At 53.0% G+C, this 16,627-nt stretch overlaps 1 protein-coding gene across 7 annotated transcripts in view; it reads right to left on the bottom strand.

The window, feature by feature from the left end:
• Window positions 1-16,627, bottom strand: part of CACNA1A (calcium voltage-gated channel subunit alpha1 A) — a 284,147-nt gene that overhangs the window by 108,143 nt on the left and 159,377 nt on the right. For all 7 annotated transcript variants that reach the window (XM_058727813.1, XM_058727814.1, XM_058727811.1 and 4 more), the window contains 3 exons: window positions 10,102-10,193; window positions 7,546-7,698; window positions 3,883-4,076 (listed from right to left, as the gene is read on the bottom strand). In XM_058727813.1, the coding sequence (XP_058583796.1) occupies window positions 3,883-4,076; window positions 7,546-7,698; window positions 10,102-10,193 (439 nt within the window). The remainder of the gene's footprint in view (window positions 1-3,882; window positions 4,077-7,545; window positions 7,699-10,101; window positions 10,194-16,627) is intronic.

The raw sequence follows: 16,627 nt of genomic DNA, 5'->3' as shown, positions 1-16,627 counted from the left end.
TCCATCCTCATAGGGCACGTCGCCATGGCCCGCCTTCTGCCTTCGTTTGCTGTCTACCTCCCACTTTAGGACCAGCTCCTTATCTGTCGTGTTTGCCTGTGTCTGTCTCCCTTATGAGAGCGGGGAGATTTTTGTCTTCTTGTGCTGGGTCCCCAGTCACCTGCCCATTGCCCAGCGCACAGTAGGTGCTCAACAGTTACTGAACACACGGCTGGATTTCAAGGACACTGAGAAAAGAAGCGAGCTATTGGGATTGCCCACCCAGGCAGGCAATGTCCCCTCGGCATCTGCGCCCATCTATCCTAAGACGCTTGGAGCATGTGCGTCTGGACCGTCCTCAGCTCTAGTACAACAACAGAGGACAAAGGTTCCAGACACTGTGGCTGCCTGTGGCTGGATGGACTGAGGGGGGTGTCCTAGGGCTGGGCAGGGCTGGCCGAAGGCAGCACGTAAAAAGGAGAGCCCAGGGGCGCCTGGGTGGCGCAGTCGGTTAAGCGTCCGACTTCAGCCAGGTCACGATCTCGCGGTCCGTGAGTTCGAGCCCCGCGTCGGGCTCTGGGCTGATGGCTCGGAGCCTGGAGCCTGTTTCCGATTCTGTGTCTCCCTCTCTCCCTGCCCCTCCCCCGTTCATGCTCTGTCTCTCTCTGTCCCAAAAATAAAATTAAAAAAACGTTGAAAAAAAAAAGGAGAGCCCAGATGAACCTGGAAAAATCAACTGCTCTGTCCTCAGCGGCAGAAACTCAACGACAGCCACCTTAGTCCCTGCCTCTGGCGACGAGGGGCTCTGGTGGCTGTATGGAATGCCAAGGGCCGTCGGCAGCTACTAGAAGCTGGAAGAGGCCAAGAAGGATCCTCCCCTACAGCCTTCGGAGGGAGCCTGGCCCTGCCTAGGCCTCGATGTGGGATTTCTGGCACCCAGACCGCAAGACAATGAACGTCTGCTGTTTCAGCCACCACTTTGTGGTACCAGATCACTGCTGGGGTTTCTACGACAGCGGGATGTAAGCGCATGGAAAGTTCCAGAAGGCTACTCTGAGTTAGTGGCAGCTACCAGTGGGGTGAGGGTGGGGAATAAAGTGGGACCCCACAGCTCACTCCTCTGCCTCAGGTGCTGCTGGAGTTTTTTACGGGGTAAAATTCTGAAAATGTTTCTGAAAGGAGTGTCCACCGGGGGGGAGGGTTTGGCCTATGCAGACCAGGCACAGTTGTAAGCACTTCACAGGCGCCCACCTCACCCAGTCCTCCTTCCCTGTGAGGTAGGACTGTGCTTCTGTTCATACTGCACACGTGGAAGTGAGGCACAGGGAGGCCAAGTGACTTGCCCAAGGTTGCACAGCAAGGAAAGGGCGGGGGTGGGGGGGAGCCAGGATGGGAACCCAGGCAGTGTGGTGCCTCTGACTCTGTGCTCTCACCGCTTCCCCAAGGCGGCTCAGCTCTAAGCTTCCAGGACAAACATCCCTTCCAACGATGGTGCTTAGGACTAGAGAATCTTCTGGAAGTCTGTGGTCGTGCTCACACTTCTCCTCCCACCACTAAGCACATCCCCAGTGTCTTCCCCTGAAACTCTGGACGTCTTCTCCGGACGCCTGACCCCACGACACAAACCCTTGCCCGTGTTCACAATTTTCTTAGCTTCTGCTCCCCAGTCCCTTTCTCTGCCCGGCTTCCCTTAACCTTCCTGGCTCCCAGCTGTTTCACTTCCAGGAGGGTTCATTTCCCCTGAAGCCCCCCATCTCTCACCATGCTTGCAAAGACCTAGAGCCCCATAAAAGCCCCCCCCTCCCGCAAGCTTTTGCCAATTGGGTGTAACCTTTTGTCCAGGGTGTCTGCCAGTGAGGCCCAAGAGAGAGACTGAACATCTCCCAGATCTGAAGTCTGTTCCTAGGGAGGCTGTGCTCAGGCAAGGTCTTCATGCAAATTAGAACACCGTGTGTCTTTCCTACATCCTTTACTTTTGTCGAAAACTAGAATCGTGGTAGACATTGGTGTCGCCTACGATACAAATGACACTCCTGTGATGTGGTGACATGTGCAGTGTGTGACACGCACAGCTGTCCACGGCCCTTGTGCCATCCTGTCCCGGGCGGCACTCTCCACCCCACGCTAAAAGGAGCCACTGATCCGAAGGATGGGTCCCTGTAGATCTCCCTCCGCCCGCCAAGGGGAAACTTCCTTAAGAAACATGAACCGGGACCAAGAGGAGAGTTCGGCAACCCTGTACGCAGGAGGAAGCCCTCTGGGATTGCTTCCCCAGCAGGCCAAGCCAGGACTCCTATGGGCAGAGCCTTCACTGGCAATTTCAGCACTCAGGGCAGGTGGAGAGGACGCTTCTGTGAGTCAGCAGAGGGATGCGTGCGGAGCAGCCCCAGGACGCCCCGCGGGGTGGCTACACCCGTGGCATCCTCGTGCTTGATCCTGAATCCCCGACTCCACACATCTCCAGCTGCTGACAGGCGACTGGCCTGGCGCGGTGGGGGGGCCTCTCACCTGCACAGGAGGGTGAGAGGAGGGTGTGCTCTGTTTAGGGCGGAGGGGCCTCTAAAACCTGCACCCCCAAATATCAAAATTACAAGGGCATTGTAGCCGTTGACCCAGTGATCCCACTTCCGGGAAGGGACACCACGGACCCCAGCTGTATCTGCACAAGGGCGAAGAGACATACATGTGGCAGAGGTCAGGGCAGCACGGAGCTCAGGGTCAGAGGGCGGGGAGACCACTGAAACATTTGTCTCTGGGGAACCGATTAAATAAACCATGGCCTGCCCGACAACGGAGCACTATGCAGCTGTACAAAAGAATGAGGACGTGTCCTGCCACGGAAAGATCTCCAGGATATGTTGTCACGGGGTGGGGGGGGGGAAATCACAGAACTCAACAGCGCGTATAGAACGCTACATTTTGGAGTAAGAAAGAGGGAGGAGAATGTGGATTCGATGACACTTACATTTGCATAAGTAACACTGAAAGCATAGACCAGGGAAGTAAAGGGGTTGCACATCGTGGGGGGATAGGCAACAGGACAGAAGTGGGGCAGACAGGAGCATACATCTCCTTGGATGTGTCTCTAACATTTTCAAGATTTTGGACAAGAGTACTGACGGAGGCCCATATACTCTTGTAAATATTTAAAAGCTACTAAATAAAATATGCTCTATGCCTCTCCTTTGTAAACATACTTTCATAAGCACTAGGAAGGTCAATTTAGAACCTAGATGTCTGCACTGGATCACGACGTGAGCAAAGCCAGCCTTGCTCCCTGGCCACGCACGGCTCTGTCTGGCCCAGGGGAAGGGGGCTTCATGCATAGATGCATGGGCATTTCTGCTTGCATTAGTCTAAGCTCCAGCCACATTTGTGCCAACAGATGCTTCCAGAACATGTGGCACCGTTGGACAACAGACCCACGGGAGAATCTCACTGCAAGTCCATGGAATCAGAAAATTCCAGAATCCCAGATGATCCAAGAGTGGGGTCTAGAAAGTGGGGTAAGTGGTGCCAGTTCCTGGTAGACATGTCCCCTGAGCCCCGGGGATGCCTCACCCTACGGGGAGGGGCATGGCTGGCAGAGGGCCAGCGAAGGTCCCAGCACAGAGCCCCTTTGTACAGATCCAAGGATATTACTTTTCTTATCCGTGTTGGTTTTTGAATCACACAAGCTTTACATATTAAAAAAAATCTAAAATTATATTTAAACACTTGCACAGTGAAAACTTATTCAGCATCGGTGTGCCTTCTGGATTTCCACGTCCTGAGGGGCCTCCTCTACTTAAAGTTCTGGGCACCTGCACCTCCCCTCCCTCTCTGGTTCAGAGTCCCTCCAATGCAGCCTCAGGAATTGGCTGGTCCAGGAGGGCCACCTGCCCCCAAATTTGCATCACTTACGTTGTAGAGGAGGTCAGTCCACCCTTCCATGGTGATGCACTGGAAAACAGTCAGCACTGCAAATAGGATGTTGTCGAACTGAGTGATCCCATTGTTGGGCCCTTCCCAGTAGGGCTGACATTTGGTCCCATTGGGGCAGGTGCGGGCGGGTTCCTCTGTCCCACACGGAGCCGGAGACTCACCCTGAATGTCATCTATGAAAGAGAAGAGGAGAAAAATCAGGGGAAGGGGCTGGGAAAATCAACTCTGGGAAATAGGGGCTGTAAAGATTCAATGGTGTTGCAAAAACAAAGACTACTGGAATGAATTTATCAACGTTTGTTAAGTTTGGCTTTGTTGATCTAGTCATTGGTGTCTGTTTTAGGAATTTCTTCTCTAAGCTTTATTATTTTTCCTGTGCATTTCCCAAACTTTCGCAATGCATTCCCTTTCTTTAAGGCTACAAATTGCCCTCTGAGTGCAGCTTTAGCTGCATCCCACAAAATCTGTCATGCATTATTGTCATTATTGCGCAAGTAAAATATTCTTTGACCCACAGATAACCAAGATACTTTTTTTTAAGTCAGATATATAAAAATAGAATAGTATAATGAATCCCCATGTACCTATCATCAACTTTAACACTTATCAACTCAGGGTTAATCTTGCTTCATCCGTATCCCCTCCCCACACTTTGCCTTGCCACTAGAATATTTTTTTAAAGCAAATCTCAGATACCCTATCATGTCATCCACAAATAAGAAGCAGGTCTCTTGATTTCCAAACACTTTCTGAGTTATTCTTTTGTTACCAATTTCCAGCTTAATTACACTGTGGTCAGAGGATATGTTCTGTATAATTCAGTCCTTCAAAATCTGTTGAGATGTGCTCTATGTTCCCGAATACAGCCAGTTTTGGTGAATATGCTGTGTGCTTTGTGCCATGGTTGGGTGTTGTGTCCTCCAGACTTCCATTAGGACAAATATGTCAGTCGTGTTATGCTGTTATTCTGTAGCCTGATTTTTTTCTCTTCTCTTCTTTTTCCATTTCCTTTTCTCTTCTCTCCTCTCTTCACTTTTCTCTCCTTTTTCTTTCTTTCTTTCTTTCTTTCTTTCTTTCTTTCTTTCTTTCTTTCTTTCTTTCTTTCTTTCTTTTCCTTTTTTTTAGATGTACTAGGCACAGGGAGCTGTTCTGGGGGCGAGGAAGGCCAGTACACATAGTACTTACTTACCCTTAGGCACAGGCGCTAAGTTTTCTCCCCAAACGGCAAGAGGCAGATTGTAAAAATGCCACAAGGAAAGAGACACTTGCCAACAGATGCTGCTTTCGCAGACAACCAACGACAGCTTCGTGGCGAGGTTGGGCTGGGCGCCCGAGCTGGGGTCTGAATTCCAAGGGATTGAGGGCGAGACCCCAGGAGCACACAGGAGCACAGAATGACCTGGGTGTGTCCCCACTGGACCAGAGTAGCAGGTACGAGAGGGTCCTGTTCAGTGAGTCGCACTTTTGAAGGATTTCAGAGAGCGACATTGTCCGCCAGGAAAGCAGCCCAGTGTGCAAACTCAAGCTCTCCACCAAACAAAAATGTATCTCAATGTATGTGCTACGGGCACGAATGCCAACCTCCACTCAGCACGCAGCAGAGAGAAATAAACGATGGAATGTGTGAATTTTATTGGCCTTTGAAACTCCAGTTAAAGGTCATGCAAAGAGACACCTGCCACTCTGGGAAGTGACACTCAGTGCTTGAGAAGCACTGACCACACTGGCCGCTCGTTTAACTGGCTGGACATGCCTCCCTCATTCACGCTGCACTTGGGACAGGGGCTGCGATTTAATAAATACAGGTTGGAAGGCAAAATCTTCTGAACAAAAGGCTAAGAGCAGGGAGAGGGGAAATGCACGGGTTCCTATAGCAGACGAGAACCGCTGTTGGTTGGGAAGGCCGCCTCTGTCCAGAACCTTCTCTGTCTCCACCCTGCGACCACATCGGGCTCAGTTCCCACCCCCGTGCGGCCCCCTGCGTCAGCCAGTGAACGCCGGTCCCGCCTTCCCTTCAATGGCTCCGGAAGGTTCGTTCATATTTGCCGAGGGTGGGGAGATCAGAGCACGCATCAGGCTTCACTGCTACGAGCTGGTGGCAGACGAGGAGTCTTGTCTGGAAGCTGTTGGAAATCAGGAAGCCCTCCACTTTACCTTTGCATTTCCCGGAGGGCTGAGCACAGTTCTGGGTGTGCAGGAACCGGGTTCCCGATGACAAAAGAGTGCAGCTGGAAACCTGACTCTCTTTAGCAAGTTTGCATCGTGGTGCTCTTGATTTCGTTCCCACCCCCCCACCCAGCCTTCCGTCCCCCCTCCCCCTGCCCCCCATCACGAAACACTCTGAGGGCTGCTTCTAGAAAAGCAACCGTCCGGAGAGTCTGAGGAATTTGGTTATAAATATATTTTAAAATTAACCTGCTGCCTGGGTGTCTGTCTATATCGGTCTCTTACTCACACGCCTTATATTTTTAATCGTGAGCTTTTCAGTTATCCTCCTAAATCGGGGCTTCCTACCCACCCCGCAGCTGCCCCACCCACATCTGCGCCCTCACAACCCCACCTAGGCCCAAGCCAGTTGTGTCTGCTTGGCTGGAGAGAAAAAGAAAGGAAGGGAGGAAGGAAGGAAGGAAGGAAGGAAGGAAGGAAGGAAGGAAGGAAGGAAGGAAGGAAGGAAGAAAGAAAGAAAAAGAAAGAAAGAAAGAAAGAAAGAAAGAAAGAAAGAAAGAAAGAAAGAAAGAAAGAAAAGAAAGAAAAACCCAATAAAACCTCAACACTTAGGGTCCAGGAGTCCTGGTTTCTCTGCTCTCGGCTGACTTTTCCGAGGGGCCCTGCCCTGTATCTCTCCCTCCTGCATTTCCGCCCAGGGTGACGAGGCCAGGCGCAAAAATAGCTCTGCCTCAATTAACACCTTCTTCATCGGGGAAAGAAATAATTAGGACATCCCATATTGAGCAAACTTCACAAGCCCAGGAGAGAAGGAGTCAGGAGAAGCAAGAGAAAAAGGAGGAAGGAGAAAGCACATCTTGAATACACATTTTCCGTCCCCCGTGGGGCGGCCCGGGGCCAGGGCTCTGCCTCTTGGGGGTCACCAGGAGGAGATGGCCCGTGGGGAGCCACTCCCGGCCAGATCCCTCTGCCCACCCAGCAAGACAGGCCTGAAACCTCTTTCTTTTCTGACAGGGACTCCCCCTCAGCGTCACCATCCTCTCTGTCCACCCCATGAATTCACGGTCCCCTCGCCCCGTGACCAGCCCTGCCGATGGGCCCGTCTGCACCAAGATGGCCAGTGGCCCCCAAACTGACATACAGGCTTCTCTCCTTATCTGATTCCGTTTGGCACTTGGGCTTCAGGGAGCAAAAGGGTTTGGAGAGCAGGAAACGTCACTGAAAATGGATCTGGAAGCTACCGGGTCCCCGTGTGTGTAGACAGCGGGGGAACGCCATCCGGGGACCCCAACGCAAGGCCCTAGAACTACCGAGACCTCGAGGGCTATTTCACCCCGCCTCGCTCTGCCTGCAGCACTTCGGAAGCAAGCTCTCCCAGCTTCCCGGAAAAAGAAGCAAAACCCTGCATCTCCCTTCCGGGAGCTCGTCCCCAAGGGAGGAAGCTTGGGAAAGTAACATCATGCTGCTTGGACCTACCTGTCCCCTCTTCAAAGCAGGTGGTATGAAATTTTCCCATATAAAATTCTAACCCTATGATTGCAAAAATAAGAATTGCAAAAAACAGGAGGAGGCCAATCTGCAGCAGGGGGATCATTGCCTTCATGATCGACTTCAGGACGACTTGTAAACCTGGGGAGACACAGAGAGAGCCCCACAGCTCCGTGAGCGAGCGCCCCAAACCCCAGGCACCCCGAGCACACGCGAAGCTGAGGGCGGGATGACAAGGCTGTTCGTTATCCAATGGGAACAATCCCTCCCGGTATGTGAGGGCACTTTTCACTTTAAAGTATTTTTGAAGTATTTGACACATGCTGGGTCATCTGATGACCTTTTAGGCAAGACAGGCGTGGAGACTGGTTGCTTTCGGAGCCGTCCTCCTAAGTGTAGGGCGGCCTCCACCCAGAGAGGGGAGCCTTTTCTTAATTCTTCCCACCGAGAGGGGGCGTCTTTTCCTAATTCATGCAAAGGCTCCAGTTAGGTTAGCCCCACCTCTACGCGGGAAGGCAATCAATGTCCTAGTTCCGGTCCCAGGGAAACCAGACATGATTTCACCGGCTTGTACCCCCAGCCCTTGATGTGGGCGCACACGTAGCCCCGTTTCGCAGAGGTGGGAGGCGAGACCGAGAGAGGTGATTTCATCCCAGGGCATTAGCAATAACAGAGCCAGGGTTTAAGCCCAGGCCTGAGGGATGTCAGATCCTAGGTTTGTGGCCACCGTGCGGTCAGGGAAGTCTACGGTGAAAACGAGGGTCCGAACAAAAAGCCTGAGGCCTTGCTTCTTGATGAGCAGAACTCCGCGCACGGCTCACGATTAGCACCTCCTGGTGGGGGGAAACCATGGGGGGTCCGAAATGGAAGAGCGATGTTCGTCCACCCGCCTGGCAGGGTGGGTAAGGCTCCGAACACTGGGTGGCGTTAGTCCCCGGGCCAGATACCCTGCACCCACCTGCCAGCCGCTAGGGGCTCCCAGCTGCCCCTCCTCTTTGTACAACTCGGTTATCAACAGCGGCCTCACCCAGGCGGCTGCTGCCTCCCCGCCTCCCACCCCTGGCAAGTGACCAGAGAGGTACAGAAGGCCAGCAAGCAGTCTCTTTGCCTCAGGTTGGAGGATACCTAGGGGGCTACTCACAGTCTAGAGCTTTCCACGAGATCAGGCTGAGACTGCATCCTTGCCTGGGCATCTTTCCCGTTCCATCCCGCTGTCCTCATTCTCTGTCTCCTGACAGCCCCCTCCAGATAAGGCAGGGCCCATCTGAGCACCTCGCTAAGCCTGCATCGAGGGGCCCCGACCTCGTCAACGACCCCGGCCATGTGACCTTCACCAAGGCAGGTCACCGTCCTGAACCTTGGTCTCTCCATCTGTAAACGGGGACTGGGAGAGCACCGCCCTCTCAGGATTGAAGGAGGGAGCTCCTAGCTGCCAAAGCACCATCGTAGGTGGTGATTAATAGAAACCCTTATTAGCGTTAGCTTGGGGATGATCCCTGACTCAATGCAATGCAGGCAGCTCCCGGAATCCTGCAGACGCTTCAGAAGACGTGCCTTCTTTCCACGAAAAGGCCCTGCTGGTGGTCATCGGGGAGACCTTACCCTTTAAATCTGGGTGGCAACGAACCCGACGGAAAGAGCCAAGGACGGGGGAGAGGGTGCTAATGAGAGAAGCTACCTCACAGGCTTGTGGTGAGGGCAAACAAACTTGAAAAATGGCAACTACTTAGAGCAGTGCCTGGCACACAACAAATTATTAGCGGTAGGACGAACTGAGGCAGTGGGACAGAAAAAAGGTCGGCCCTGGTTTTTTTTTTTTTTTGCAGCTGAACCTCCTTCTGACCCTGAATACTGCAGCCGTCCCCAAAGGTGGGGGGGGGGGGGGAATGGAAGCACCCTGAGAGAAGAAGAAAGCAGCACTGGATGCCTATGGACTTTGGAGCTCATCACCGTCAAGCTGTCAGAGCTCAGGTGCATAACTTAACCTGAGCCTCAGCCTTGTCACCTGTCAAATGGGTTCCCTGGGTGACTGTGAAGACAAAGGAAGGCATTCGATGCATGGCAAGTTCTGTCCCTAGCGTCCAGTAGGCAGCGGGCGCTCGATCCGTGGTGACCGCCACTGCCACGAGCATTACTGGCCAGGCTTGGGGCCACACTTGCTGAGCCCCAGTCCCGCCATTCTCAGCCACGTGACACTGCTCCAACGGTTCGGCCGCTCTGAGCCTCAGTTTCCCCACCTGTCAAACGGAGATGTTGCCGAGGCCCAACTGCGGAGAGCTGTGAGTACTGACTGAGCTAACATCAACACGACTCCGGACAGATAGCAGGTGCTCAATAAATGAATGGGAGCAGACCGGCTGCCAGGTTCCTGGGGGCGGGCGGGGGGGGGGGGGGTCCCTTGGGGAGCTTCCCCCAAGAGAAGGTTGCCCTGACACAGGCTGGGAGGCACCCGGGGGCCCCTTCTGAGATGCTCTGCGGAGGGGAAACTGAGGACTCCCGGGACCCCCTGAGCAGACCCCTTGCCAGGGTTGGAAACTCACGCACTTGGGATTCCAGACACCAGCTTGAGCGGTCTCAGCACTCGGACTGCCCTCAGGGTCCGTAGGTCAAACTCCGTCCCAACGGTCGCCAATATGCTGGAAGAAAGAAGCCAGAGCGGAAAACAGAGGGTGGGTTTCAGGGTCAGACAGGAGTGGGATTTGAGGTTAGTTGTTGGCTCGGTGACCACAGGTGCGGGACTTGACGTTGCTGGGCCTCGGGGTCAGGACCTGGAAAGCAGCGTTAACAGTACCGGCCTTATAGGATAAGAGGTGATTTGCAAAGACCCCGAGTCGGTGCATGGTTGATGGTGATGAGTAAATGCTGGACGGAGAGGGGCGAAAGTTTCCCATCACTCGTGGTCGGGGCGATGCTCCATATATTGCACAACTCGCCATCAGAACGAATCACGGGGAGGCCCGGAGGTCTGTGGGGAGGGGCCCGGGAGAATGGCCGACCCTTCGGGGCTCGGCGCTCTTTACCAGCTGGCAGGAAAAGTGGTTCAGTCTGAGCAGCCCAGCCTGCATGGGTTCAAATCCCGGCTCTGCCATTTCCCAGCTGGGAGACCTTGGACAGGCCAGGACTCCTCTCCGTGTCTCAGTTTCCCCTTTTTGTACAACAGGGGTAACCCCGGTACGGACGACACCTCAAAGGGGCGTGGGGACTAACAAGACGTTGAATTGATACGTGTGGCGCGGTCAGCACGGCGCCTGGCGCACACGAAGCGTGCCGAGCTACTCAGAAATAAATGAGAAGGGAAAAAAAAAACCCAACCAAACATAGAAAACCAAAGCAAACAACGCGTGTGGCTCTGCTGGTGTGGACTAGCTTGGTCATCTGAAGAAGCGTGAGGCCGCCGGTGAGGAGGCCAAGCCAGCCAGGGTGACAGCGGGAGGCGGCGACAGCCGATCACACAGGGCCCTGTGGGCCGTGGCGAGGACCTGGTTCCTTCTCCAAGTGACGCGGGAGCCACAGAGGGTTCCGAACACTGGAGAGATGGGATGTGGCCTGTACGACCATGAAGCCCCCTGCGGGGCAAGGCCAGAAGTTGGGACCTGGGGACGAGGCCACCGCACTTCCGGGTGAGACGCACTTCCGCACTTCCGGGTGAGATGCGGCCGGTCTGGGCGGGGCTGCGCGCGGGACCCAATGGGAGCCCGGAGAGGAGCTCAGCCCCGCCCTCAGATGAACCTGCGTGTGGGTGAGGTTCAAACACAAGTCCCTGCAGCCCCAGGCTGCAGGAAAATGGGGAAGCAGCACCGCACACACAACCTGCGATCTGGACCGAAACCCTAGCCCTGCCTTTTCTCACGGTGTGGCTTCTGTCCTAACCTGTCCACGCCTCAGAAATGCAGATCATCGGACCTCCCTCCAGCCCCGTGCAATCTTAACTGGCAACTAAAATGCACTCTCTTCCACCACCACCCCCCCCCCCCCCCCTGCCCTGGAAGGATGAGAAGGAATGAGGAGGGGAGGCGGGGAGGGCGGAGGAGAAGGCTTCTGTGGCCAAGAAAGCTCTACGGAGGCCTAAGTTTCATTCAGGATGTTGCTGGGGAGAAATGGGTGGGCTGGCGCCGGAGGCTCTGAACTGGAGGCTGAGGAGGTGGGCCTTATCGTATGGACAGTGGGAGTCATATAAGGTTTCGGAGCAGGGGAGGGATGTGATTAGGGTTGGCGTGGTAGAGACAGGGCTGACAGCTGACAGGACAGATGGGCAGTGATGGAGGCAGAGCGAGGAGGGAGCGGTGAGAGCAGGCCGGCGTAATGAGGGCTGGAACTAGGACAAAGGCAGTGGGAGTACACAGGAGGCCCCAATTTAAATATAGCTGCCATTGATTGCTGGGCATCAGGGAGCTTGCCTGGGCTCATCAAATTCTGCATTCCAGCAGTTGGTAGGATGAGCCCCATTTTCCAGAGGAAACTAGGGCCCAGAGAAGTTGCTAATGCATGGAGGTCCATACCCTGGAGCAGGACCTCAAAGCCAGGACCCCAGCACGCCAGAACCCCGGTTCTTCATCTCCGGCGGCTTGTTGGATGGGGTGGGGGCCATGGGGGGAAAGACAGAAGGGAAGAATGGCTTCCTGGCTCTGAAGGAACCACTAGGCAACGGCCATTCACTTATTCAACAAAGGTTTATTGAGCACCTACTATAGGGGCCCAAGGATGCCGCCATGAACAAAGAAACAATGGGAAAACATAGGGTATGTGAGAAGGTGGGAAGTGCTATGGAGAACAACATGGCAGCCGCCAGGGCTTCCCGTGGAAGGATTAAGCGTGGTGGGATGGGAGCAAGAGGAATCCAAGACGACTCTAGGGTTTGGCCTCAAATACCTGAAGGATGGGGTGGCGGGAAACTGAGATTGCAAAATGGTGGGTTAGGAGGAGGATCAAGACCGGGCTGTGGACACGCTGAGCTTGAGATGCCAGTTGCTATGACTCCCTCGTTAAAACCTTCCATTGGCTTCCATCAGGCTTAGCATAAAATCCAAACTCTACCGGGATCACAAGACCTAGCATCACTTGACGCCCACGGACTGACCTATCCCCCCACACTCCGGCCACCCCGACCTTCTGTTCCTCCCCCAGGAAAAGCTCCTTCCCACCCCAAGAATGTTACAGTGGCCATTTCTTCTTCTGCAAATGCCCATCCCCTTAACTCTCTCCCTCTTTGCCTGGCGCCCTCTTCAGGTCCTTCAAAGGTCACATTTCGCCTTCTCAGAGAGGATGGCCCTGGCCCCTCTAGCTAAAGAGATTCTTTGCTCTCCATGATTATATCGTTTATTAAGCTGTATTTATTATCCCCCCCCCCTTCTAGAATGTGAGCACCACAGAGACAAAGGTTGTGTGTGTGTGTGTGCGCGCGCGTGTGTGTAGCACCTTTTACGGCCTAGCAGGTACTCAATAAATGTCTGCTGAGTGAGAAAAGAGTGGTGGGAAACAGGGTTATGGTAGACCAGATGTCCTAGAGTGGTACAGAGGTAGAGTGAAAGAAGCCAAGGGCCCCCAGTGGAATGTTGGGAAAGAGCAACATTTTAAGAGACAAGTGGTTGAGGAAGGAGACTGGTGAAAAAGAGGAAGTCACGGATGTGGGTGGAGACCCGGCAGGGAGGTTCACCCTAGGGGGTCAAGTTCAAAAGTGTTTTGAGAAAGGCAAGGTCACTGGTCTTCAGGGAAGCCCAGGGATGAGTTGGGTGCAAGGGATGAGGAGCATCAGGTCACTGGGGGGTCTTGCCGGCGGTGGGGGGGGGGGGCTTGTAAGTGCTCTATAGCCCCATGGGGACTGTGGCATTTCTATCACCGGAGAACGTTCCACTGGATGGCGCTAGTCTTGCTTCACCCCACTAGGGCGGGGATTTTCATCTGTTTTGTTCACAGCTGTATCCCCAGTACCTAAAACTATGCCTGGCATACAGCAGGTGCTCAGTAAATGCTTCTTGCATGCACAAACAATGAGGAAGTGACAAGTAGGAAAGCCTGATGATAACAGAGTATATTCTGGAAGAGACAGAAGGCTGGGTAGAAGACAGGACTTGTCTTAAACTAGGAAAAGGATTGTGGAAGATACGATGGCTGTTTATCCAACAGCCAATCCTACGCCCTCCCTTGCCAGTGGAGTGCGTCTTCCATCAGAGTCAGAAAATACCCAACAGGAAGTCTTTTTTCCCAGAATTCCTTTCCACGGGAGCCCTGGTCAAATGAGCCAGTCATGTATCTAACAGGACCTGAGGGGGCTGCTGGGGGCTGTTGGAGGCTTCTGGGGGGGAAAGTTTTCTTCCCCTGAGAAAAGTGGCATGGCAGGAGACAACCCCTCCTTTTCTTTGGCTGGATGCTTTTGTGTAGACATCTTGGAACAAGGTGGCCATCTTGGGACCATGGGTGGTAAAGGTTGCCAGGAAAGTCCTTCCACAGAAGACGCCACAATGGAAAGACAGAAAGGGCTCCTTGGGGACATCCCTGGGCTGTGGAGCCAACCCTGCAACCAGCCACCCGGCCTCCAGACTTCTTGTCATGTGGACGGACAACAGCCATCCTTCCTAGTGGATAAGAGCCAGGCGGCCTGGGTTCAAATCCCGGTTCCTCCAATCGCTAGCCGTGTGGCCTCGGGTAAGTCACTCAACTCTTCTGTTCCTCAGTTTCCTGGGCCGTACGACGGGCATGACAATATACCTGCCCCGATAGGTGCGGGGGTTTATGTGATGTGCTTGGGACTTAGGAAGTCCTACACAAATGGTTGCTTTCATCATTTGAAGAAGAATGGTCTTCTTCATCATTTTTCTTCTTCTTGTGTTACTTGGGGGTAAGTTATGCCGGAACCCACCAACAAAGGCAACGGTCATCGCATTGTTTCTACTAGGTGCCAGGTGGGTGAGGAGGGAAACATGTGCAAAGGCCCTGGGGCTGGAGAGACCTCCTGGTAAAGAGTGAGGTCACTAGCTGAGAGGGAGGGGACGGAGGACAGGAGAGTGACCGGGAGGTGTTAGCATGGTCAGAAAGCAGGAGAGAGATGGAGGCCGCTGTGGACCCCTGACCTCAGGTTAGAAGAAACACTTGCCCCCACGGCCAGGGTCAAATCTTCCTGAGATGGGTACTTAGGAGCATAACTGCTTCCCGTGCAGTCTATATTCTTGCCATTCATAGATCGTGCAAATCCTTTTCAGGTTTATTTTTATATCACTTGGCTTTTACCTCCTCCTGGAAAAAGTATTTCTAAAATTCCTTAAAAAAAAAAAATCTTCAAACAGAGAGAGTCAAGTTAATTGCTCTCCTTAGTTCATGGCACATTTATTGATACCTTTGGTCTTTGCACTGTCCCTCTCTGTTCATTTGCCCGTTCACTCATTCACTCATTCATTCGTTCGTTCGTTCACTCATTCATTCATTCCCTTGTGTCCCCAAACCCTACTTTCACTCGCCTCTCCCAAGAGACAACCAATATAATGTTTAATTCGGTCTTATTGGAGTGCATTCTTGCAAAACATGTGCTTTATTTTGAGGGCTTATATTTTTAACTTACATTGACGGCACGAAGTTAAGCATATTCTGTTGTTTCCTGTTTTCACCCAGAACCAGGTTTTTAAGCCCCATCCTGGGTGGTCCATTAGACGTGCCATCTGGAGCTCTCACTCAGTCTGGGGGCTCCGTAGGTGCATCCGCCATATTCCCGTCCCCAGGGATGGACACCAGGTGCCTCCAGCTCCCCCCCGCCCCCCAGATGGTGCTGTAGCAAATAAGCCTGCACCGCCCCTCACAGACCTGGTGAAAATCTCCCTGGGATGACTGCCTGGGAGCGTAGCTGCTGGTGAGTCTGAATTAACTCCACTTGGCACGGATGATGACCTTCCGCAGGGCCGCACAGGCCACACCCGCAGGAGTGGGGGCAGGAGTCTCCTCTGTCCCCACATCCCGCCCACCCTTGGCTGATCCACCTTGCTGACTTTTTCCACTACGAGAGGCACACGGAAATACTCGCTGTTTTGATTTTCATCTTTCTGATTGCAAATGATTTTGAGTACCACGTCACATACTGGCTAGCTTTTCAGACTTCTCCCTGCTGTCTGTGCAGAGCCCGCTGTGGGGCCCGAACTCATGGACTGCAAGATCATGACCAGAGCCGAAGTCAGACGCTTAGCTTACCAGACTGAGCCACCCAGGCACCCCAAGGAACGGAATTTTAAGTTGTATTTACTTTTATTTCATTTACCTTTAAAACAGTCACGTGTGGTTGGGGGGGCAGCCTAACGGATAGCAATTAGATACTAATCTGTGGTCAATTATTTTTCTGTCGTTCTATTTACAAATACCACTTTAGGGGGCGCCTGGGTGGCTCAGTCGGTGAAGCGTCTGACTTAGGCTCAGGTCATGATCTCGCGGTTCGAGTTCGAGCCCCTCATCGGGCTCTGCGCTGACAGCTCGGAGCCTGGAGCCTGCTTCCGATCCTGTGTCTCGCTCTCTCTCTGCCCCTCCCCTGCTCATGCTCTGTCTCTGTCTCAAAAATAAATTTAAAAACATTTAAAAAAATGAAAACAAATACCACTTTTAGCTCTTACCATGCACCAGGTGCTAGTCTATAGGATTTTAAATATTAACTCATTTAAGAAACGCCTAGCAACCCCGTAGGTAGATACTATTCTTTCCCTTTTATTGGTGAGGAAACTGAGGCACAGAAAGGTTGAGTTACTTGCCCGTGGATTCACAGGAAATGGTAACGCAAGATCTGGGTGCGGGCAGTTTGGTTCCTAAACTGTCCCCGTTATATCTTTATTTGAACAAAAATCTCACTTTTCATCTCATCAATTATTATTATTATTATTATTATTATTATCGGCCTTGGAGTTTGTGCTTTTATTTTATTTTTATTTTTTTTCAAGATTTTTTATTTATTTTTGGGACAGAGAGAGACAGAGCATGAACGGGGGAGGGGCAGAGAGAGAGGGAGACACAGAATCGGAAACAGGCTCCAGGCTCCGAGCCATCAGCCCAGAGCCTGACGCGGGGCTCGAACCCACGGACCGCGAGATCGTGACCTGGCTGA

This window comes from Neofelis nebulosa, chromosome 4 (genome assembly GCF_028018385.1).
Source record: "Neofelis nebulosa isolate mNeoNeb1 chromosome 4, mNeoNeb1.pri, whole genome shotgun sequence".
NCBI lineage: Eukaryota > Metazoa > Chordata > Mammalia > Carnivora > Felidae > Neofelis > Neofelis nebulosa.
This window is presented reverse-complemented; position numbering and strand designations above follow the sequence as displayed.